Source organism: Balaenoptera acutorostrata, chromosome 10, assembly GCF_949987535.1.
Source record: "Balaenoptera acutorostrata chromosome 10, mBalAcu1.1, whole genome shotgun sequence".
Classification (NCBI taxonomy): domain Eukaryota; kingdom Metazoa; phylum Chordata; class Mammalia; order Artiodactyla; family Balaenopteridae; genus Balaenoptera; species Balaenoptera acutorostrata.
In genome coordinates this window covers 19,261,831-19,287,689 of record NC_080073.1, presented here as the reverse complement: position 1 = coordinate 19,287,689, position 25,859 = coordinate 19,261,831, and the positions used below count along the sequence as shown (strand labels likewise).

General features: G+C 47.4%; 1 protein-coding gene across 4 annotated transcripts in view; it reads right to left on the bottom strand.

Moving 5' to 3' along the window:
- The window catches only part of EIF4E3 (eukaryotic translation initiation factor 4E family member 3), a 45,234-nt gene extending 22,978 nt beyond the window's left edge, over positions 1-22,256 (bottom strand). The window contains exons 1-3 of one of the 4 annotated variants that reach the window (XM_007192444.3): positions 22,086-22,256; positions 21,489-21,636; positions 3,652-3,724 (exon numbers count right to left, since the gene is read on the bottom strand). Coding sequence is in view for 2 of the 4 variants with exons in the window: in XM_057555189.1 (XP_057411172.1) it covers positions 3,652-3,724; positions 18,231-18,409 (252 nt within the window). In the remaining 2 variants the exon portion in view is untranslated. Of the gene's footprint in view, positions 1-3,651; positions 3,725-18,230; positions 18,464-21,488; positions 21,640-22,085 lie in introns of those variants that run through there. The other 3 variants (XM_057555190.1, XM_057555189.1, XM_057555188.1) reach the window with 3 other exon arrangements.
- Positions 22,257-25,859: the final 3,603 nt, after the last annotated feature.

The window sequence follows — 25,859 nt, the reverse complement described above, 5'->3', positions numbered from 1 at the left end:
ATGCTACACAGGAATGAGTTTTCAGGGCTGGAATTTTGGTCTTGTGGTAGCAAGGGGGCACTCCCCTGCAAATCGTATCTGGCCGGTAACTGCCTTCTCCCACAGGTAAAATCAGGCTTGTTCAGAAGCTGTGTTCTAGTCCGCACTGCATGCATTTAGGACATAAAAACACAGAAGAAATGTGGAAAATTTGGAAATGTTTACAAAAGGGTAAAAGAAATCAGTAAGTGCCTGGAAAACACATCTAGATGAAACATGGGATTTTCCAAGAAAGGCAGGTAAGGAGGGAATAAGTTTAACTCCAAGCAGAGGACATTACTGGCAGCTGTGATGAAGAGAGCCCTCAGCAGGGGTCAGTGGGCCAGCTGGAGACACTGGCCTCCCTCACTCCTCAGTCAGGGTGGACCAAAAGCAAGAGGACAGACCTAGAAAAGGAGGGAGTTCCAGTCCCAGAGCACAGCGTGATTGGCTGTTTCTACCACGTTTCGGGCCACTTGCCTCCCAGCCTCAGCCCCTCCAGCTAACAAAGGGGGATAACAATTCCTCTGCCACCCCCATCAGCATCTCTGATTTGCTGAGGGCCTCAAAGTACAAAAAGACATATTATTCAATATGTCCTTACGGAAAGCAATCATTAATACCACATGATAATTACACTGCATCTAAACATAGATAAGGGAAAAACAGGCATGATTAGGGATGTAATTTTTTAGTGCTGACAGAGCAAGAGTTCAGGAATCAACATCTAACCACAAAATAAAAAGACAGTGGGGCAAAAGCATATCCTCAAATGACTTTAAAATCAGCACCCAGGCTAGTTCTCAAATACTATTCACAGATATTAAGGACACAGGCTGAAATCCCCAAACTCATCGACAAGTTAAATACATTCTCATAAGTAGAGGTATTTGCAGTGGTATAATCTGGGGAATGACTGCTTGAAATAAATCATCTAGAAGTAGTGGTACACAGTTTTGTGATTTAAAACATGATTGAGGAATGTACAAGAAGATGTTCCAATAGAAGCAGGCCAATAATGGCAGACGAATTCATTATTATTATCCAGCACTTACTAGGTGATTTTTATGTCCATGTGCCATTTCATTCTCACAACCTCATGATGCAGTTGGTATCACAATTATTCCCATCTTAGAGATGAGCAAACAGATACAGAGGAGTTAAGCAACTTGCCTGAGCTACTAAGTAGCAGATGTGAGACACCAACCCAGGCAGTGTGACCAGCCTACACCCAGGCCCACAACCTCCCCGGTTAACCGATGAAGCTGAAGCGTAGAATCCAACCTTCTGTAAAAGCTGCCAACAGCTGAGGGCTTACTAAGTACCAAGCGCTACTAAGAACTACGCAATCTCATTTAACCCTCGCTCAACCCTAGGGAGGAGGAACTGCTACCACCTGTTTTACAGATGGAGAAACGGAGCAGGACAGACACATCGGAGACACAACAGAACTTCCTGACCCCTTGGGGCAGTGTTTCATTATCATCCCCCTATGTTGAAGGAGTCCTTTTCCTAATCACTTTCTTGTGAAACTTTAATACCACCACTATATATCTCTTTATGTACTGTATGCCTATCTGTGCTTTCTACATAAAAACAGCATGATTTTTTTGGCCACACCAAGCATCAATTTTTGTCGCCATTGAGAATGTGTGGTTACAGCTTAACAGATCGTTATGTGAGCAGTCTGCTGTGACAGGAAAGTGGTTCATTTATTAATTTCTCATTCATTCATTGGATCCTTCAGTATGTATGGAGTGAAAGGAACCAGGCACAATATAGTACTCCATTTATATGAGGTTCAATAAAAGACAAAACCAATGCACGGTGACAGAAATGTGAATAGTGGTTGCTTCCGGAAAAGAAGGACTGGTAAGAAGAGGGCATGAAGAAAGACTTCCCGACACGATGGAATTTTTTAATCTTGATCCGGGTGACAGTTACATGTTTGCGCATCTTTGTCAAAATTTACCAAACTTCTACACTTAAGAAACCTGCATTTACTGAATAAATTATATCCCAATCAAGTTTTTAAGAAGGTATTTCCTAGTATGTGCCGGCCTGGGTACTTTAAATTGGTCCCTGATGACCCTATGTCGCTTGCTGCCAGATACCAAGGCTCAACCAATGCTCTGTTGTCATCACACAGGGTCAGGGAAACAAACTAATCCCTCGGTGTAACTTTACCAATGTCTTCCTGGAATCCCAGGCACAGTTCTGATGATCCAATGTCACAATAGCGTGGGAAAAGTCTAATGAGGACCTCAAAAAAAAAAAAAAATCAGTGGGCTCCAAGAACTTCTACATGAGGACTGGCTTTAGAATCAAGTGCTCTGAGGTTTACACAGCGGTGCTGGGAAGAGGTAACAAGGTCCATAATGTCACCACGGGGAGAAGTGAAGGGGACTCCTTCCAGGACTCTGAGAGCATCTGTCCCTCTGGACGGTGGCCCACGTGCTGTCTTGTGACACTGCTTGTACTTGGCACTGAATGCTTATTTACAACAGCACTGTTATTCTGCTCTCCACATGCTTAGGTCATTTTCTCAAATAGTTCAGAGACAGCCTGTGGTAGGGACCGCGTCTTTACACCCGGCTTAGGGCCCTCTGTGGCCACACGAGGCACCTTACAATCAGATTCCTGGGGCTGCATAACCGTGAGTACTAAATTTCCTGAACCAGATACTGGGAGAAGTGTCTGAAAAAAGATCTCTGCACAACTCCTGTGCAAGTGAGAGGCTGCCAAAGAGACACCGATCTATTGGAATTTCTAAGACATTAAAAGATTTAAGGGCAGAACACACAATTTAAAACTGGCCCTTCTAGAAAATTCAGGACACACAGTCAATGCAAGTATGAAGCAGCCTTAAAAGCCTTATCTTATGTACAACAATGTATTAAACTAGAGGAGGGGGAGAAACTTGATAGAATTTGCTTTGAAAACAGTAATGTGATCAACTAAATAAACCAGGTGGTTTTTTTGTTTTTTGGTTTTTTTTAACGTTCATCCTAAGAGTCGGGTAGAGAAAGAACTAAGAGATCTAAGAGCTTACATTTGCTGACAACCTACCACGTATCAGGTCTCCTGCTAAGCCTGATAAAGACATCATCTCGTTCGGTCCTCATACCCACCCATGGAGGCAGGTGCTACCATCACACCAGTCTTACACAAATTAAAGGGCTGATCCCTGCCCAGTTTAGGATGATGTAATTGGAACGTGGAGTAGGACACGGGTCCGAGACCTTCCACTTTCAGGCTCAACACTATCCTGCCCTGTGGCCTTCAGTAAGCTTGCCGGTGGGTGCCAGGGCCTCTCCCTGATGGCAAATAGAGCCCAGAGAGGAAGCGGCTGAGCTGGTGCTTAATTGAGGACACAGAGCGATATCGTCAAAACCACACCAGAGGCACGAGGGTCTGGGAGACGATAAGGTTCCACACGTCACCAAGAGAAGAGCAGGCCACTCGGGCACGTGCTCAGCTGGCCTCTGGGGTAGACGTGGCTGAGGGCTGCTCTGCCAGAGTGGACGTGAGAGCTGAGGTCAGGGCGCAGCCCCGGGTGGGCGCTGCCAGCACAGCACAGGTCTCAGGTTGGGTGATTAACCGTCCCACGTACAGCAGGTTTCTTGACCTTACCTGTACCGTCTGTACCGTGTAGATTTTCTTCAGATTTGATGCGCACTCAGCTGCCGTGGTACCAGGGAGGGATCTAAGCAAACAGAAGCAAAAGGGCAAAGAAACAAGGAAAATGTTTCAGTGTTCGTGAAACATTCCACAGGGTAATGTAAATCTGCAGGTCTTCCCACAAATCAGGTCTGAAACCACAGACGCGGACACTTCTGGGATGCTGGTTAGAATTTAAAATGTGAAACTCCTACTTTGTCAAGTCAGGTGTCCGCGTCTCCTAAAAATAAGCATATTTATCCTGTGGAGGTTTAACAGGAAAACTGGAAATGTAAGAAAGACATTGGAAACCTTAAAATCACATTTTAAAAAATACAAAAATGACCATGTTGCAACCAAGCCTTTTTGGCCTAGGACTCTGGATAGGAAACTGGGCCTGTTGCATAGATGACAATGACAATGACAGTGCAGGGTCCTGACCTGGTTATATGTTTGAAAAATTTGTTAGTTCCTTGGTGGTAAATATTCATGAACTCTTGGGTGACCTTTTGCCAACTTTAAGAAAACATGATTACTAAAAGTCACCCTTCGCCTCACTTGAATTTGCACGTGTTTCCAAAACACCTGCCTTAGAAAATACTTTCAGTTATTTTCTCTGGCGGATTTAATTAGCTCTGCTGAACTCTGCGGTCAGAAAACATTCATCTTTAGTTTGCCATATGTTCCACTAGATGGCAACATACTACCAGCTTATTCACCAGAAGAACCATCCACTGTGACCAGCTTTACCCAGCACCATGTCCTGGGTTTGGGGGTAACAGGACGTGGTCTCATCAATCTGCAGAAGTGAAGCCTCTCTATCCTTGCTACCTTTCCTTTCTCCCTACACTGAATTAGCAGGTCTTGCTCAGGAATGTTGGGGTCCAGTGACATCAGGCCTAAGGTTGAAAACCTCAAGTAATGCTTGACAGCCCCATGTCTGGTTGTAAGAACTAAGAGGCTGGTGGTGTGGAGCAAGCACCAGCTCACAGCTGACCCACCAGGATCTGGAATCTATACAAGGAATGCTCCTTACCAGCCACTGACCCTCCGAGACACAGTTCCCAGGGGACCTCAAGATGGTGAACTTCCTGGCAAGACACGTGCACAAAACTGAGCCCGCTCAGAGGGGGAGGGGATGGCAGAGCAGAGGGCGAGGCCCAGGTGTGCGGCAAGCATCAGGCACCAGGGGCACAGCTCTGCAGACTACAGTCCTGGAACTATGGACCAGTCATATGGACCTGCGTGTTGAACCTGATATAAAAGACGCACTTCTGAACACAGCTCCCTAGCCTGGAGGTCACAAGGAAGCATAATTACGGACTAGTGTGGAGGCAAACAAGGGACCCTGTTGAGCGGGGGAGTCTGATAAATAAATCTTCCCCAAAGCACCAGGTTTACAACTCTTTTCTAGTTATTATGAGTGTGCCGGACGTTGTTTGTTTGACAAACGCAAATCCACGATAACCACCATGACTGCATTCTGCCGCCAGACCCGAAGCCTCAAATAGCTACGTTGCAGGACGTGATGAAGAGCAAGGCACTGGATCAGCACCTGCGACGGTGGCGTCTGACCCACGATGCATCCGTCGCTCTATCTGGACTGCCCGGGGTACGACTGTATTGACTTAGATAAATACTAATTTGCTATTTGATACAGGTTTTATGCTGTTTGGGGTTTAAATTACAAAAGGATTGGGGAAAAAAACTAAAAAAAAAACCCCAAAACCTTAACCTTTTCTGAGTAGGTTTTCACATGAACAATCTATTGCCTTTCTATGAAAATCTACTGGCATTTATTCTAATACTGACTTTTCTTCCTTTGAAGAGTTTAGCTGACTTCTCCACCAAATGTGCCCGGAAGATATACCCCTGGCTGCCCAAAGCATATAGCAGAATGTATACAGGGTTCTTTCCCTAGTGGGATTGGGGGAGGGGGTGGTATAAGGATCCAAAGGTAGGGAATGTCCTTTGCATTTTTTCATTTTTAAAACTGTGTATTTTGAATTTTTATTAATTTTTAAAACTACCATTCAATTTATGATGGTTTAGCATGAGTATAATTTGAGTGTTCACCTCATACAACATGTCAAACTTAAGCAAATACAACATGAGAATACCACCATTTCACCCAGAAAAAAAAATCACTGATAAACCTTTGCTTTATATGCCTCTTTTTAAATGCCTCTGTCTCCACGTTCTGGTCTTTTACTCATATTCTAGCAGGAGACAATTATACAAAGTCATTTAGGTCTGTTCAGTTTCACTGCACTAGGTTTCTGAAGAAACCTCTATAGTCTCCAGAGTCCAAGAAGGGCTCTAGCATGAAACAAGGAGGCAGCGCTTCGTACGACAACAATGCCAGGGGCTGACGTGCATGGACTGAATTCTTGCTTGTGTGCTCAGCAAGTCACCTTCATCACAGCACTGAATCCTCGCAAGCCTGCGTATTCAGATGTCATTATTATTTCTTACCATTTTACAGCTGAGCAGCCCGGTGCCTACAGAGGTTTGATAAGGTGCCTCAGGCCACAGAAACCTGATTTGCATACAGGTGACCTGAGACTTCCTGCTCTTTACCCCTCACTGCTAAACTGTCCAGTCAAGCCATATACACACTTACTTTTTTTAAAAAATAAATTTATTTATTTATTCATTTATTTTTGGCTGCGTAGGGTCTTCGTTGCTGTGTGCGGGCTTTCTCTAGTTGCGGCGAGTGGGGGGTCTACTCTTTGTTGCAGTGTGTGGGCTTCTCATTGCGGTGGCTTCTCTTGTTGCAGAGCACAGGCTCTAGGCACGCGGGCTTCAGTAGTTGTGGCTCGCGGGCTCTAGAGTGCAGGCTCAGTAATTGTGACGCACAGGCTTAGTCACTCCACGGCATGTGGGATCTTCCCGGACCAGGACTCGAACCCGTGTCCCCTGTGTTGGCAGGTGGATTCTTAAGCACTGCGCCACCAGGGAAGCCCCTACACACTTACATTTTTTAACGGAGTTTTATAATTGACTCTTGGTGTGTTCTCATCAAGGCTGCCGTTTTGCTGAATCCTACTTTTAATACAAGATTGTGTCTATGTTATGTTCTTCGAATAGTCTTTCCATCAGATCAAGGTAGAGAAGGTCCTCGCTAAAACCAACAGGATCACGCTCAACAACAGCTCTATTCTGCTTAACATCTTAGGATGCTGATGTATTGGTGTTTGAAAGGAAACGTGTCAGCTTCTATGGAAAATGACTTGCCTAATGTCTTTTTTTTTTTAAACATCTTTATTGGAGTATAATTGCTTTATAGTGTTGTGTTAGTTTCTGCTGTATAACAAAATGAATCAGCTATACATATACATATATCCCCATATCTCCTCCCTCTTGCGTCTCCCTCCCACCCTCCTTATCCCACCCCTCTAGGTGGTCGCAAAGCACCGAGGTGATCTCCCTGTGCCATGAGTTGCCTAATTTCTTAATGAAGGAGGTTGGATTCTCTAATTTTCAAGGTTCCTTCCAGATGCTGGACAGTTTTATGAATATCCAGGTGTCAAAATAAGAAAAATGCTGTCGGACCTTCTGACAGTAGTGAATGGTTGGCTGGCTTGGCCAGCGCGAGGAAAGCCATTCTCCTGCAAGCCAAATCTGATCCAGACAGTCACTAGAAAACACTAAAAAGCCTATACCTCGTGCCTGAACCTCAGCCATCTTTAGCAAACAGAACTGGCCCATATCCACAAAATCAATTTTAAAAGGGAAAACAAGCCGAGATTTGTAAGTGATCTGCCTTGTAAACAGGTCAGTCTGTACTGGACTTGCTGATTCAAAGTTGAACTGGAAGCCGTACCATCTACAGTTACTGTTTCTTAAAGTAGCAGTGCGGGCAGCTGCTGGCAAAGCTGCAACCCCGGCAGCAGGCAGCCGGCAACCCTCTCTTCCCTTTTCCTCTAACAGAAAGTTGCGGCAACTGGAAGGGAAGTGTGTGTAGTGGATTTCAATGAAAGAAACTTTTTTTTTTTTTTTTTACTGGTATCATACATACAGTACATTCTCACATCTTTAAAAAAATCTTTTGACTTCCTTCATGTTACAAACCCAAACCTCTCAACAGAACCCTAACCAAACCCTCTCTCTGCAGACCAAGGGCGCTCATCTAGGTAGAGGTGATGGGGCCTCTGAGGAGAAGACATCTGGCAATATCCAGAGACATTTCCGGTTATCACCACTGGAGGGGTGCCGCTGGCATCGAGTGGGCAAAGCCAGGGCTGGACAGGACAGCACCCGCAACAAAGGGTGATCAGGTCCAAAATGGCAAGAGTCCACGCTCAGAAACCCTGCCGTGTACGTGCAACAAACAGCCTAAGAAGACCTATAATTTATTTAACCACCAAAGATTCATTGCACACCTCTTTTAGCTGACGAGGACACAGCAGTGCTCATTCGAGATGAAGCCCTTGTCCTCATGAAGTGTATGCTCTAGAACTGGCACCCCTGCCTCTCTGAATTTCCCTGATTGCTAAAGGCAAAGAAACAATGTTTAGGTTCCTCTTTGTTGGCCTGGGAGACAGGAAGTGTGAGAAAAAGTTGAGGGAGGAATATACCAGTAATATAACGTTGAATGTGGACAATCGCAGAACCAAGGAATCAGGACCTACTTTCACATTCTTTGAATACTATGTCACCCTCTCACAGTATACAGCTGGAGCTGAGAACACAGCAATGGAACAAGAAATGCCTCCTGGATGGATCAGGTTAAGGAGTTTGAATTGTTCCACTAGGAGTTTCCCCTTTAATTTAATGACAGTAATATAATAATGGCTTCCTTTTACTGAGCACGTACTATATGAGAGGGGTTTGCATATAGATCTCCAATCCTTACAGCAAGCTTGCCAGGTTGGTATCATTATCTCCATTTACAGATTAGGAAACAAACTCAGTGAGCCTGTTTTTGAGGAGCAGATCCGGGTTCTTTTCCTGGTCTCTCTGGCTCTGAGGCCCACGATCTTCCTCTTGGAAGAGGACGCTTCTCACTAAAACACCAAGCAGTCACCGTCAGCATGGGTGGTCACAGACAGCACATCTTCCGCCAAATCCCCCTCTCAGCCCTTCTTACGTTATCTCCTCCATCCTTGGGCCCACCCACTGCCCTTGCCACTCACTCCCTCCTCCACCACTACCCATTTAGCCACACTGCTGGGGGGTAGGGGCTGGGGAGTGGGGAGAAGCAGAGACGCCACCAGAACCCTTGGCAATAACGATACCCCAAAACGTGATACAAGGAACACAATTCGGGAAGAACGCATTTACAGGTCATCATTTTCGGAGGCTGGACATGAGAGGAAGATAATTTACCAAACAAAAGCTAAGCTGGGCTGTGGCAGGAAGGCAGGAAAGCAGAGGGCTTGAGAGGATGGTCTTTGAAATCGACAGAACTGAGTTCCAGCTCTGCCAGCCACCCGCTGTGTGACAAGCCTGACTCTCCTGACCCTCGCTTCCCCTTTCTGAGAATGGTCTCTACCCCTACTTAGACTGCTACTTAGACTGCAAGAGCTAAGGCGCATGAAGTATTTACACAGCAACTGGCATCTAACAAGCAACAGTTGCTGTCGTCATCAGCAGCAGCAGCAAGAGCGGAAGAGGAACAGAGGGGGAACCCATCACAACTAAGAGACACCGAGCACATTTTCTAATCTGTGGGACCGAGGGCAAAAATCCCAAGAAGTCTGTGAGAGTGACACAGAGCTGAGAAACTCCTGGGTCCATCCTCAGGAAAGAAAGCCCATCCGGTGCCGGTCTCTCTGGGCTTAAGGCCACAGCTTCGAGGAGCTGCTTCCACTTGGACCTGGCGAATCCAGAAGCTGTTATGGTTAAGGCAGGAGTGGGAAGGGATCCTCCTAGGTCTGCCAAGTAGACGATTAGTGTAAGATGTCAGGGGAACTCTTAATGTTACAAAATCCCCAAGTCCAGCTTTATATTGCCCTTGTGTGTCTTCAACTTAATCACGGAATTAGAGCAAATGCATCTTAAGATTCTCTATGTAAAACTGGTTAAAATCACTTTTCATTTGGGGAATTAGGAGAAGGCAGGAAGTTCAATAAGTTGGACCAACTATTCAACTTAAATGGTTTCCAGGCACATAACCACCATTTACGTGCAATAATTCAATGTGTTATTTACAAATCATCTTTATCAATTCATTAAAGCAGGTTCCTGAGAATCTTCACAAGACAGAACTCATTTAGCTCAATTTGAGTCTGAGATGCTTCAAAGCATTTTTATACTCCCTCTTATTCAAGAGATGTTTACTGTGCTCCCAGTAGGTGAAAAGATCACACATTGTATGCTACATGCATGCATTATTAATTAAACACCATGAGGTAAATAACGGTTGCAACCCCACTCTGCAGATAAGCAAACTAAGTCTGAGGGTGGCGACTTGCCCAAAGGCTCACAGTTGGCTAATAGGAGAGTTGGTACTTGAACCAAGGGTCCCTGGCAACCTGGCTCTTTGTCAGGAGCCTAAACTAATCACTTCCAGCATGACCCCCTACTCTGCTTGGTGCTGCGAACACAACGCCGCACCAAATACATCCTCAACTCTCCTGCACCTTGCAACCCTCAACCCTGACTTTCCAGCAGTCCAAACGTGCCTTCTCCATTAAACCCCACCTGGTTGCTGCAGGCTAAGCTCAGGAATAAAATTCATGGGGACAGATGCCTTTGTCAGTGCCTCAGAAATTATCTTAACCATTCCTTGGCTAGCTCTCAGCAGACCACAGTACCACTTACCAGGGACCTGGATTTCTGGAGATGCTTCCTACAAAGGAAAGAAGCTGAAAAGGTTTCCCCAAACCCTGCCCACATCCATGCCACTTATATAGTCCATCAACCAGCAGCATTACCTGGGAGCTTGTTAGAGCTGCAGAGTCTCCAGGCCGCACCTGACACCTGCTGAATCCCAGGTGATCTGTCTATACATTAAAGTTTGAGGTTTGTTGACTTATATCATGTAAAGCAAATCACCATAAATGGGAAATAAAAGCTAATGGAATACAGACAGCATCATCGGAAAAATGTAAAAAAAAATCATCTTTTTTCACAGATGCATTTTCTTCATCACCCAAAGAGATGATTAAGACGGGGTTATCATTAAATGTGAAGGACAATCCTATAAAGGCACTTAAATATGGGTTTTAGGTGGGGCCCTCTTCTTGTTCTCTGCCAATTTTAAAGCAGGGAGTCCTTGGCTTAATTATCTCCTGTGACACTGGCCCCTAGTTTCCTTATTTGAGAAATTCAGTGGCAGGTCCAGATGACCTCTCAAGTCCTGCCCAGCTCCCATATCTGAGGATATGAAATACGGGAGAACTGTGTCCCATTCACTGTTCATACGCACAGGGAAGCAGTGCTCAGTGGGGTGAGGGATGCCAGTGCTTGGGGTCACACAGTCCTTACCCCAAATCCTGCTTCTGTTCTACGTTAGCTGTGTGACCTCAGGCAAGTTACTTGTCCGCACCTCAGCTGTCTCATGTGTAAAATGTTGCTGGTACAGCCTACTTCAGTATTGTGAGGATTCTGTGGATAATTATGTACAGCTCCAGTCTAGTGCCCAGTGCCCTGAAGTAAACAGTTGTGAACATTAATAGGTTAAAGTGAAAAAAAAAATGTTTAAAACTTTACATATGTTACAGGATAGCCAAGTTATGGATAGACATGCCCAGGGCACATGCACACAATAAACGTTTGGTGAAAAAAACGAATGATGACTTCACCTTATATGAGAGATCAGTTCATTTCAGCCAAGAGAATAACCTAAACGGGGAAAATTTCAAAGCCAGGGATATGTCTCCTAAAAGCCCGTCGTCTTGTTGAATTTACTAACATCAGGCTCAGCTGCCAGAGAGACAATCTGCACAAGCCCAGGTACTTGATGAAAGGGATCCCGTGTATATCATTCACTCCATTAAAGATGATTTCATTGTAATCACTTTTCAATAGATCTGTGGCTTGTGGCTACACCAGCTTCCTGTTTGAGAAAGAGTCACCTGCAAAAATGGGCCAGGGCCTACTAATAACATTTAATAGTGCATCTATTGAAACTATCTATATAATCTAAATGCTTTATTTTTGCAGGTTTATTTGATTTTGATTTTTTCCCCTTCTCTTGTCACTCCTGGTCTATGAGCTCCTTGCCAGTAGCAACTGGGACTCTTTTCATCTCCATATCTAATTAATCCTTTAGTACACTGAGGCTGGATGAAAGAGAAGTGTAACAGTGTTACAGAGCTGACAACGGAACTAAGAAGGGCCAGGTCACTGAAGTCCTGCCAGCTGTCTTAGGTTTGGAAATAAGGAAATGGCATCTGTAATCCTGAAAACAGGAAAATATATTTTCGAGAAGCTAGTACCAGGTAAGGACTAGTAAGCTTTCTGAGTGAGGACGTTTAGGGCCTTCAGGCCTGTCTGTAGGAAGCAGCTACTGACCCACAGTTGGACAAGCTGGGATCCCCTAGGTCAGGGCCTTTCCCTGCTTTAAGTACCCAGAACCCCTGTGCCTCTTACAGAAAATAAAATCCTGGCCATTAAGAGAACTTGTGGGTTCAGAAAGGCAAGAATGGGGAAAAAGGACAGGAAAAGTCGACACTCCAGCCACTTTCTCCCTGTCACCTACGGCCTTCCATGCAGCCCCCTGCCCTCACCTACACCCAGCAGGCCGCTCTGGGATGAACAAGGATAATTTGCGGATCCTCTGTCAAGCCTGGTCCCACCCCGCCTCCATGAGACGTGTTCTTATGGAGACACCATTGGAACACCCTTGAATGTACTCCACGCTGGAAGACGGGTCCCTCTAGAGTTCAGTACCTGGCTGAACTCTTCACTGATGGCACTGAAGCAGATGGTGTGTAACCTCCTGGGAGGCCCAGGCCCATGTTGTCATCTTTGCATTCTCAGCACCTACAACAGTGACTGGCGACTAATATATTCAGTTAATCTCATCAACAGAGCAGTAACTGTGAAGTTTTGGCACCTGAGGCATTTGTTACAAATGCACATTCTACCCCAGAGGTCTGATGGAGCAGGTCTGGGGCAGGGTTGGGAGCCTGTATCTTTTAACACTGTGGGTGGAGCTAAATCCTGATGGGGTGGGGTTGGTGGGCGATGTAGTGAGGGCCCACCTTTGCGATTCAAACCACAAGAACACAAACACTCACTAGGTACCTACTATGCACACTCTAAGGTGCACTTCCGGGAGCAGACACGAGGCAGTTATGTGTCTCATGGTCAAGAGGGAGGGACGGAGGAGGAAGTAATGATCCTTAATACAAATACAGGCTATAAACATGCGGTAGGACCACAAAGGAGGTGGGCTTAATCATGCCTGGGCCAAGTCCTTTTAAGGACAATTATAGAGGTGGCAACTCAGGAAGGCCTCAAAGGATGTGTGGTAGACAAAGGGGAGGAGGGCAACCCAAGCAGAAGGAACTTCACAAGACAAATCTCAGAGGCTGGCAAGTCCATGGTTTATCCAGCAGAAGGGCCAGGCGTTTGCTGTTGTTACCAGAGAGAATGGGCAGACTGAGCGGTATAATGGAGTTGGGGAGACACAGGTGATGAAGCTGAAAAGGAGGTGGGTTTCACATTAAAAAGAACAATACAGAAGTGTGCACCACAAAAGTCAATCAGAGCTGCTGGTAAAGGTAGGGGTGCAGACCCACAATTCCACCTGGCTGGAGCACACAACCCCACAACAGAGGCACCCTTAGGTGGTGAGAGACACAGAGTCAAAATCCACTGCCGTGGCAGAGGAGAGGGGCAGGGGAGTTTTGGAACGACGAGACCAGGCGTAGTTTAGAAGGCTAACCTGTGAGCCCAGGTCAGGGAGGCTTGGGGAGGGACAAGCTTGGGAGCAGGAGGCTATAGCGTGTGACTGGGGCTGGAGGGGCCCAGGATGTGCAGAGGGAGGGACACGGAGAGGACGGGACGGCTTAGCCTTGGAGCAACGTCAAGTACAGAACTGGACGGGGAAGGGTATGTGAGAGAGAAGGGGATTCCAGGTAGGACGGTGGTGGTGTTGACCATAACAGGGTAGGCCGTGTGTGTCCAGAACACAGGAGAGAGGTCAGGGCTAGGATGCAGATTTGCAACTGATAATTAGAGTAAAATCAGCCGCCACAGGAGAAGGGAAAGTCACTGTGGGTAGAATTCAACAGCCCCCTAAATATTCAGTGTGGGCTGAGCCGTCCTAGGCTCTGATCTAGGAGCTGAGGACAGAGTGGTGGGGAAAAGAACCCTGGGAAGTGTCCATTCTGGTGAAGAGCAGACACACAAACAGTGCTAACCCTACAGAGACAATAAAGCAGGAGCAGGGCCTCGGGGAGTGTGTCAGGAGATGCGGGTCATTTTGTACCAGTGGTCAGGGAAGGCCTCGCTGAGAAGATGACATTCGAGCAGAGACTGGAAGTAAGGGAAGCGCAGACCCAGCAGATGATCGAGGGAAGAGCATCCCAGGAGGAAGGACCCCCAGTGGCAAAGGCCCATGTTTAGGATGATGGAGAAACAGCCAGGGGTCCAGCAAGCTAGAAGGGCACGTGCAGTAGAGAGAATGACAGAGAGACAGCAGGAGAAAGGTGTACCAGGCGGGGCCAGGAAATGCTGCAGAGTCTCAAGGGCCATGATAAGCACTCTGGCTTTTGCTCGGAGAGGACCCGGGAGCAGAGAAGTGACATGTTTTAACTGTGGTATTTAAAGGGACCGCTTTGGCTGCTGTGATGGGAATGAACTGTATGGGGCAAGAGCAGAAGCAGGGAGAGCAGTTAGGATGCTCTTGCCTTCATCCAGGTGACAGATGTGGTGTGGTCCAGGGTCTGGGATGCGGGTGGTGAGAATACACTGGATTCTAGATGCATTTTGAGGGTAGAATCAATAGCACCTGTTGTTAACGGATGTAGCAGGAGGAAGAAGGGTGGGGAAGGGGATAGAAAAGGGGGGGAGGTAAAGAGGAAGAGAAGGAGAATCACAGATGACTCCAAGATTTGGAGAGGGGGGCGACGAACAACTGGAAGGATGGGGTTGCTGTTAACTGCTCTGGTCTGAGATGACACAGACGAAGGAGACAAGATGGGGAGGGCAGCCGAGGAAGCGGTTTGGCACGTGTTGAGTAAGGATGTGTATTAAACATCCACATGGAGACGGAGGGGAGGAGTTGGATGCATGAGTGTAAGGTTTTGGGAATCACCAGTGCACAGATGGAGCTGAAAGCCTTGTGACTGGATGAGATCACTGGTGTGGATGGGAACAAGAGAAGAGGCCTGAGCACTGAGCCCATGTATAAAACCTAGAGGAGAGGGGGGTCACCATGCGATGATAACAAAGCAGTCAGAGGCACACAACCAAGAGTGGCCTCCAAGAATCAAGACAGGTCCGAGTTTTACATACCCAGAAAAGCGGAGGAAAACTCTTCACCCTATACCCCCAGCCAAAATTATCCCCCAAATGTTTGAATCCTTAGCCATAAAGTCTAATTAAAAAACAAAAAAACAGGGGCTTCCCTGGTGGCGCAGTGGTTGAGAGTCTGCCTGCCGGTGCAGGGGACAGGGGTTCGAGCCCTGGTCTGGGAAGATCCCACGTGCCGCGGAGCAACTGGGCCCGTGAGCCACAACTACTGAGCCTGCGCGTCTGGAGCCTGTGCTCCACAACAAGAGAGGCCGCGACAGTGAGAGGCCCGCGCACCGCGATGAAGAGTGGCCCCCGCTTGCCGCAACTAGAGAAAGCCCTCACACAGAAACGAAGACCCAACACAGCCAAAAATAAATAAATAAATAAATAAATTTATTTAAAAAAACAAAACAAAACAAATAAAAGACTTACTGGAGTTTACTACTGAAACTGCAAATAACTCTACTGGGGGGACTCTCAAATTCATCCATGACGGGAATAAATTAGGATGCTGGCTTCCTAACACTAAATTCAGACAAGTTGCTCTGGGGAACCACTGATGGGCGAATGGGTGGTAATTAGGGAGCACTGAATAATAATTTTAGTAGTTAGCATTTACTGTACACGTATTCTATGCTAGGACACTCGTTGGTGTTTTACATTCATAGCACTCATGTAGCCCTCAGAATATCCTATGATTATTTATCCCCATTTCACAAACCATGCAAGTGAGGCCTAGTGAGGCTAGATCATTTGTTCATCATCACAGAGAGTAGGCTGGAAGGTAGGACAGGCCAAGAGGTAGGTGCCAAAGACTTTCAAGTAGCAGGAGACCTTTGGATGGTGTGGTTCTCGAGACTGATGTCATCGGCGGCAGACATCAGCTACCTGAGGTGAAGGCTGCCCTTGGAGGGCTCTCCTGAGAGCCTTACCACCCTCTCTACAATCTTGTTTGTCTGGGGGAAAAAAAGATACAAGGGAACCTCTAGAACACAATGTGTTCACAACCCTGAGGGAAAGAGGGGCACCCTGCATCTCCAGAGAAGTGGAGCAAGTTCAATAGTAGTGATGAGATGACTGATCAGGCAAAATGAATTCGTATGTGCAATGCTGGAACTAAATATTATCTCTAAATTAATACAGCCACTTCTGTTGAAGATTTGGACGTGGTGGCAGTAACATGTTTCATTTGATTACTGGCTTTCAGAGGACAAAAATGTGCAAACACACAGTAGAAAAGCTATAGTCTGTCTTCGTTGGAGTTACCATGGTCTTAACTTAAAAGATATTAGATATTCTTTAAAAGTTGTGTTAAGCTACAAAGATATATTTACAACACAGGGAATAGAGTCAATATTTTATAGTAACTATAAATAGAGTATAACCTTTAAAAGTTATGAATCACTATATTGTACACTGTGTAACTTACATAATATTGTATATCAACTATGCTTCCAAAAAAAAACCATACCAGATATTCTTTAAAAGTTGTGTTGCTATATAGTATTAGTATCTTAGGCCATTCTTAAAAATGTTGTGCCTGTAAGGAGACTAATCTTTGACCTGTTTATAAACACACTCCCTTGATACTGTTTCCAGCAGCCCACCGGTAGCCAATGGTCCAGAGGTCCAGATTTAACGCCTTGAAAACAGATACCAGGTAACAGCAATTACAACACACCTTTGAAAACAAAGACACACGTGATTTCATTCTGCTACAATGTGCCAAAACCATTCTTGTTTTGACAGTAAAACGCTCTCTCAGCATCCCATAACGAAAGTGAAAATATTAAAAAAACAAAAAACAAAAAACGAGACTCACTGTATCTTCCCCACCCCCCAACTTCTCTGTGTCCCCGGAAAAGACAATGACTCCAAGTGTCAATTCTTGTAGATGGGTGCTAATTCCAACAGGAAGAAAGGAATGAGCTTGTCTCCCTAAGAAAAGATGAATATCACTTTTTAAAAATCTTGCAGGTATTTTACGCAAGGCTTTTAAAAACCAGACTGGCGTCTACTGAGTAAATTTCACAGAAAACTGACACATCCATGCCTCCCTAACACTTAACCATAGAGATACAGTGTCATCAAAACTTCCATAAGCTCTTGGGACAACCTTGAAGTGTCATCCTTGGGCACCGGCTGGGTGACAGATACTACGAAGGGACTTTGCAATTCATCCATTTATTCATTTGTCAAAAATTTCTTGCGCTCCTACTAGGTGCCAGGCACAAAGTTCCTGCTCACTGGCCCGTGACAGAGGGGGTAATGTTGAGGGATTGAGACAGAAGGAAAAATAAACAGTTTTCTACACAACACAACTCGGTAGCATTATAAACTTTATGAAGAAAAACAGGGAGGACATGCGTGATGGGAGGGAGGAGGGGTGCTAATTTAGACGCGGCAGTCATGTAAGCATTTCTGAGAAGGTACCTGAGCTGTCCCCTGAGAAAGCTATAATTGTGCCCACTTGACCAACAAGGTGAGGCAAGGCTCACCACTGAATCCCCAGCGCCTAGCAGGCGTGTGGGTCCACAGTAAGTGCTCAAGAAATAGCTGCCCAGTGGATGAGAAAGAATTCAAAGGCAGCATCGGTGGGCGGGGGTAGGCGCCCGCTGTGCCACAGTAATACCACCTCCGCACACTTCCCAGGGGATTGGTCGACTTTCCCGAGCGCTGTCACAGCGAGGGTCGTGTCCCGAGTTCCCCCAGAGCCCCGTGGGGGGGGTGACCAGGACAGCATCACTCGCCCCACTTTACAGCGAGGACCGATCACCCCCGCCAGGCCCGGCATCTCCCACTGCCCAGCCAGGATACCCGCCCGCCGGCGTTTCTTCTTCGGAAGGAAAGAAAGAGGAAAAGTGCTGCCGAAACTTTGGGGACTGCGTGTTTTCTCTCCCGGCCGTGAGGCGAGGCCGCCTGACAGCCGCTCGCGCCGGCCCGAAACCCTCGGCTTCCAAGCCGGCTCTGCGCGAGCTCGCGCGGCGGGGCCGGCGCCCGGGGCCCGGGGCTGGGGGTCGGGCCGCCCAAGCGCACCCGGCCCGGGGCGGGGGAGGCGGGCCCCGAGACAAAGCGGCGGCGCAGGCCCGGCGGGCGCACGGCGGCGGTGGCGGCGGCGAGCCCCGCGCTCCCCTCACCTGTCGAGCCAGAAGGTCCAGGGCGAGTGCAGCGGGACCCCGCCCGGCTCGGGCCGCAGCTCCGAGAGCTGCTGCAGGCCCAGCGGCGGCGCAGTGGCGGTGGCGGCAGCGGCGGCGGCGCGGGGCCCCGGCGGTGCCCGGGCCCCGGCGGGGGGCGCGGCGGCCGGGGGCAACGCCATTTTCTCCGCCCCGCCTGCGAGGCCGGCGGACGCGCGGACCGCGGGGCGAGGAGCGGCTGAGTCACCCAGGCCCCCGCCCGCCCCGCCGCGGCCGCCCCGCCCCGCCCCGCGCGCGCCCCGCCCCGGCCCGGCCCTTCGCCCGCCCGGCCTGGGAGCCGCGCCGCCGGGCCGCCCGGGCCCGGCCCGCCTGGGGCAGCCGAACAAAAAGCACGGCCCACGCGAGTGGGGGACCGATTCGGCGCAGGCACCGACCCAGCGTGCGGGAACTGACGGACTCGCGGGTCAGGGGGAGGGCAGAGCAGCGGCGGGGACGGATTCCAGGGTACAAGGGTGGGGGGAACAGAAGAAGGGTCAAGCGGTGGGTTCTGCAGCCAGACAGGAGGTGAGCAAGATGTATGGGTGGCTACAGAAAGATGGAGGGATGGATGGATGGATGGTCCAGTGGATGGAGTCTCAGACCCACATGGTGGGAGGGGAGGAGGGGTGGATAGACATACCAGCAGTCTGATGGATGGGTGGGAAAGCTGGCAGATGGTTGGAGGAGGGGTGGAGGGATGGAAGGGCAGATGGAAGCACAGTTGGATGTGAGAGACAGATGCCCGGGGAACCGCTGGCCAAATGAATAGAGACTGCAGTGCCCAAGAGTGCAGAAAGAAAGGGTCAGACAGACAACCAGGACCACTGACCGGGGGATGAAGTTGTTACAGGTCAGTTTTGCATGTTTCCTAACTCAGCTGATTTGAAGGAGCCAGCAGGTGCCCAGAGTATGACCAACTTTAAATGAGGCTGCCCAAAATCAGCCCAAGGTCTCCACACTTGCCCCAAAGCACCCACAAGGAAGGAGGAGGAAACTGGGCATCAGGACCCCAGCCCTCCGCTTTCTGCACCTTTGAATACAGAGGAAGCCCCTAGGGCCATTAAGATTCCTGAGCCTCCTAGCACCACCCCTTGGCAAGTGTCCATCATTCTCTCTTTCAAAAGAAAAGGAGACGCATGAGGGCATGTGAACACACATGGCATGGACATGGACACCCTCCTTAAACTTGAATTTCTGAATAGTGCCTCTCTGGCCTTTACCAGCTGTGGATGTAGAGTTCTGTCTCCTCAAAGATTTTCTCCGTGGCCTAGCATACATTCCGCTCTTAGCCTGAGCATCTCTGGGATGGACTAGAAGAGGAGCTACAAAACTAGATGGGTTCGGGGGTTTCACAGGCATGGTAAACACCTGTTATGAATCCCAGGGTAGGTGCCTTCCCTAAAAGGTATTCAAGTTCAGATAAAATGACCACAATGAAAACACAACCGCTGCTTTGCTATCCCTGCTTCGAACATAATTTTTATACAACGTATGATGCTGGAAGCAGTGACATATTTAAAAGCCCTTCCACCTCTGAGGTACAAGGGGTGCTTTCTTTTCGGTTAGATGCATTTTGGGGGTTGGTTAATTTCTCCTTTTATTTTTTCCAGAAAATGCATATATGGCAGTGTTCAAGCTATTCTGAGCACTTTATCCTTATTAACTCATTTAATCCTCACAAAATCCAATGAGGAAGATACTATTATTAGCACATTTAATAGATGAGAAGTGGAGAAGTTAAATTAACCCCAAGGTCACCCAGTTAGTGAGAGAGCCAGGATCTGAACATACGTATTCAGGCTCCAGAGTCTAGGCTTCTAACTGCCAGTCTCTACTGCCTCTCTAACTGGAAAACTAACAGGTCCACATAGTATAAGTAAGAGAATGAATAGTAAGTCTCCTTCCCTCCCAAGGCTATCAATCTTCTTGCCCAGAGGAAAACACTGTTAACAGTTTCCTTCCGGAAAAATGCAAGTATGCCTGTAAAGGCATATATCTACATATATAAATTGTATACCTACCTGTATCTTTTATAAGGAAATAGAAGCATTTTATACCATTGCTGCACCTCCTTATCTTAACTGACATTATATATTTGAAGACTTTCATATCAAAACATATAAATCTACTTCATTTTAAGGACTGCAAAGTAATCCATTCTAAAGAAGTAATGTAATTTAATTCAATAACCCTCAAGATTTATTTGGTTTGCAGTCATTTTCTTTGATAAATAATGCTACCATAAGCATTTTTATATTTAATGTCTTTCCTCATCTGCACAAGTTTATTTCAGAATAAGTTTGGAGAAGAAGAATTTTTGCCTGTGTCTATCTAAAATTGCTAAATTACATTGCTAAATTACCATGCAAATGGTTACATACATTTATATATAATTGATTTATAAATAATGGCTGATTCTGAAATTTTATATTTACTTAGTGACATCTTTAATCTTTATATAAAATTCTAAGGCATTGGTAGAAAGGGAGTTTTTGCTTTCTATTGATTAGAACTAGTCAAACTGTCAAGTTTAGCTTCTTCCTTATGTTCTGTGACAATACTCTCAGCAAGAAAGGGATATTTTAAAAGTTTTAGCTGCAGTTTCTAAAAGAGAGTATGCACCACATGATAAATTACTTTCAGAATTTAGAACTAGGAACAGTCTGGCAATTTGTCTTTATTGAATATCAATTATGTACCTCCCTCTCTTTTTGCTTTGGCTTCCAGGATGCTCGAAATTACATCTGCTGTTCAATCACAACATCAATATTAACCAATGAAGAAGCATCACTATTTTTATGTTAATATATTTCTATTTTTATGTTAATGATCCAATTGCACGTGTGCATCTTATACCGCGAACCCCTCAAATCTATTTTGGAAGCAGGTGATATACAAACAATATAAAATTTAAATTACCTTAAGATTAATAAAAGAAGTCAGGCAACATGACTAAGGTGAGAAGCAAGGAGGGAACAATGGGCATTATTTTCGTTCCCTTCCCGTTTGAAACGTGTAAGAGACTTCACTCGTGTTATCACTCTTCAGAATCATCCTTAGACGGTAATAAATGAGGAAAATTCCCCTCATCTTTCCCACTTTGCAACTGGGCAGCAGGAATTCCGATAATTTCAGGGTAGAAAGGGAACTTGGAGATTACCTACGCACACCCATCATACTACAAATGGAGAAACTGAGGCCCAGAGAGGTGAGGTGACTTACCCGAGGCCACAGCTCTAGGAAATAACACAGGCAGGACTAGAACGTGGGTAGCTTGAGATCCAGGCCAATGTGCTCTCCCACTGCATAACACGCAACTCAGACAGCTTGGGGCGGCAGGAGGGAGGAAGAGAAGGTGACCCCACAGCCCCTAGCAATGAAAGCAACAGAAAAGACTTGAGGCACTCATAAATAATTAAGCAATTAGCTGCAGCAGCTACTCCCCTCCCTTCCAGCATCCAGTCACCAAGGCAACTTGGGCAGGGTGCCTGCTGGTTGCCTAGTAACAGTGTGGTCTGCTCCCCTGACATGCTCCCTAGGCATCAAAAAGGATTTGAGAGCCGGGAAGAGCCTTAGACAGGGACCACTACTCCAACACCTTCATTTTCCAAGTGGGTAAATGGAGGCCCAGAGAAGCCGAGTAACCTGCCCAAGGTCACACAGCTACTCAGAGGCACAGCCAGTCTCCATTTCTAGTTGCTTTCCATTGCACTATGGCTGCCTCAGGGACACTGTAGATGGAGGAGAGGAGATCTCTCCACAGTTCCTAGAAGAACAAGAAAGTAAGATGGAGAGAGCAAGCAAGAAAGAGACAGAGACCTTCAGCTTTCATATGCAATTAACAGGAGCTGGTAATCCCATCGGCCCGACTTTCATCATCACCATGGCAACATGGGTGAGGTGGGTACTGGTTGCCTAGTAACAAGTGGTCCTCTGTCTTCCACTCACATCCGGCTCCCTGGGAGTCACAGGAACAGTAGAATGTTGGAGCTGGAAGGGAAGGCAGGGATCCGAACTCAGTCTCCTCCTTTGACTGAGGTTCGGGGCCCCACTGTACAAGGTGACACAGACACAGAGCTAGCTAGTGACAGGGACTCGTTGGTCAGCCAGTCTTTCCTGAATTCACTCCATTTATTGCTGTCACAGCACTGTGGAAAGGGAAGCTACACTCAGTAAAGACAAAACGTGGCAGGGGAATGGCACGTGGTCCCCAGGAGGTATTTCTACCGCTTGTCTAAACGGTGGCAATTCTGCACACGAGGCCTGGCGCACAAGGGGCACTCCGCACACTATGAAACACAGGGTCTCTAAAGTCAGAACACCTGAGTCAAAAGCCACTTCTCCCCAAACCTGGAAAGCTTCTTATCCCTCTGCACCTCTGTCTCCACATCTAAGAAATGGGCATCCTGATAGTCCCTCCCTCTCGAGATGTCATTAGGATTAAATGAGAAAACGTACACATCAAGTGCCTGGTATACAGTAAAGATGGATGTAGTAAATGTTAAGTAGTCATTTATTGCACTTTCAGTAAATATTTGTTGCATGTCTGCTATGTAAATGCCACTGTTCTAGGCTCTTGAGATTCATTAGCGAGCAATACAGACAAAAGAAATCCCTATTTCAGGAAGCACACTTTCCAGTGGAATGAATATTTGATACACACACACACACACACAATACATATATCTATTTAAGTGTTTGTTGAATGGGTGGAGAAACTCATTGGCAATATGCTATGTTTATGTTCCTGGGCTCCTTCTCTAAGACTGAGAAGTTTCCTGTTTACAGGGTGTGATGCTATAAATATGCAGGCCTGTCTTGTATGTGGAAACTCCCGTCGTTTTCCTTTCTTTTAAAAGCTCGGAGGAAAAAGGCAGGCAGTGGCCACTAGATGGCAGACCTGTCTCCCCAGATACTGGGCCTGGAGGCACGGGCCAGGGGCACAGACCCTGACAGACATTTCCAGCAAAGGCAAGGGCTGCAGTTGGTCCGTCCCAGGGCAAGGCTAGGAGGGGTGGGGGAGACTAGAAATGCCTCTGGGACACTGGGGGTGTAAGGGGAGACTGTAGTGTGGTGTAAGAGTGATTGCTTTAGTGAGACTGAATCCTGCCTTAACCAAGACCTTGCCCCAGGTAAGCTGTGTGACCCGGGGAAGTTTTATTCACCTTGCTGAGCTCCAGATTTCTCCTGTGGAACAAAAATAACAAGAGCTCCCTCTTGTTGCTGCTTTGAGGCATGCATGAGAAAACATGTCTAAGACACCTTGCAAGCTGCACATCGAAAAAGCTCAAGCAATGTTACAGAATCTAAAAGACCCCTGAAGGTCTGGTTCAGGGTTGAAAGTGGAAGAGAGAGGGGTAAGGGAAAGAGCACTTATTAAAGCCCTTGTGATGAGGAGATGGCGGTCCTCCCTGTCACTGGGCTTGGAAATTGTGGCATTGAGGTTTGGCTGTCCCACCTTCCACCTCCCTGTCCACCCATCAGCCCCAGAGTCCTTGCCCTGTTCTTCCTGCCCGTGCACTGGTCTTCCTCTTTACTCCCAGGGGTAGCACCCGCTCCTGGGCCTCACCTGCTGAGGTCCAGCCAAGCACACTAGTCTCCCTGCTTCCGGCACCAGCCCCCCTCCAACCCGCTGTGGGACAGCAGCCTGAGCAATTGTCCCCAAACACCCATCTGCCCATGTCTAAAGGGCTCCACTGGCTTCTTACAGCTCTTGGGAGAAAGCTCAGACTCTTTCCGGTGGCCACCAGGGCTCAGCATCTTCTGGATCCTTCCTGCCTTTCCAAGTCCGTGGCAGCGTCGAGGCATCGGCCCCTGTTGGTTCCTCTCCCGAACCTCCAGCCCCTCTGTTCTGCACAGCTGCCCCTTCTCCCATGCAGGCCTCCTGGGCAGCCTCCCGCTCTACAGCAAGTCGCCTCCACCCCTGATCACTTCCTTCCCAGCACGTGTCCCAGCCGCACTGACCTAGCGCATCCCACACCAGAACATCCGGTCCCAGAGGGCCAGGCCCCTGTTCTGCTCTGCTGTGCCCACGGCCGGCCATGTGTGTGACACATCACCAGGACCTGTTCAGTAAATGAACTGGGTACGCAACAGCTACTGATTGAAGGGAACAGTCCGTGCATTCATCTCCCAGTTTCTAGACTTTCTCCCGGGTCAGTGTATCCTTTGTGGGGATGGCACATTAGTCTTCCTAAAAAGCAACTCGTACTGTTGGGCATTTAAATTGTTACCAAGGTCTGTCTCCACTATGTGCCCTCCCCTCCCTGCAATAAATATACTCTGCAAACCACTGACTCCTTATCAAAGAGTAGTTACTAATGCTCCCCCAGGCCAACCAATCAACCAGAGAGGTGGGGATGACTCAGATAAGAAACTGGACCTGAAGAGGAAGGCCAGCGGGCTTCCACATGGTCTTTGGAAGTTTTTAAAGGAGAGGAAAAGATGGACAGTAGAGAGGCAAGGTGAGCTGCCCACACTTAACAGCTGGGTGATTTTGGAAAACTGAGTCAAGCCCTTTGCATCTCCTTTTTTCTCATTAGAACAGTGAGTGCCGCGCTAGTCCCTGCCTCACAGAGCTGTCTGGAGGCGAGGCTCTGCGAGAGCCCTTAAAATGCCCCCCGAGTGCTGGGCGCTGTTTCCTGATGACCGCTCCTGACGGGGAGAGCCGCACACCTCCTGTGCTGGTTTGAACACAGGTGTGCTCCTTTGCACTCTGGAGAGTTATAGAAGAATGTGTAGAGCAGCCGACTGTCCTGGTTTGCCTGAGACGGTCGGGACTGGGGCACGGAAAGTCCTGGAAAACTCCTCCTCGGTCCTCAGCAAACCGGGGCGGTTGGTCGTGCTACGAGCACGTCCCCAGAGCATGGGCTGTTGCACGTGGCTTGCCACGTCCATCATGGAGGCCTCCAGTCCCCACGGCGGCTGAAAACTGCTGGTATAGTGGGAGTGTATTGCTGGTAGAGTGACCAGCAACCAGCCGGTCACTTCTTCACGGCTAAGAAGCTCACTGCTTTACGGATACGATTTCGTTTTGCGCTGTCAGTTAGGGCTCAGATATCACTAAGGGGAGCATTCTGCAAGCCAGTATTCTGAGGAAGGGCATCGTGCTTTCCCCAGCTTTATGTTTAAGCTTAAATAATCACATCATTCTATGGCTTAAGAAATCCTGATATAGAACATATCAACTTCCTCGGCAAACTATTAGGAGGTGATGAGCCATGTTACGAAATGACCACCTGTACCTTATTTTCCATATTAGCCTAAGTTCCTTGAGGGTGGGAAGCCTACTTTTGTGGTCTCCACAGAACAGATGGCTCGTGTAGCGGATACTCAATAAATATTGGGATGACGAATCCCTGTGTGATTAAAACATTCATGAAATGTTTTATAAGTCATTTACTTCTTAAGAGCTGAGTAGTCTAAAATTTGAGAAGCTATTATCAACTGATGGGCGATTAGAAAAGGAAAATAAGCAATTTTTGAAATGAAACCACATTACTTGTTTTCTAAAAAAAAACAAACAAACCTGTAATTGTATAAAATTCTTAGAATAACTACCGTGTGTAAAGTGCTACGTTAGGAATCAATAAG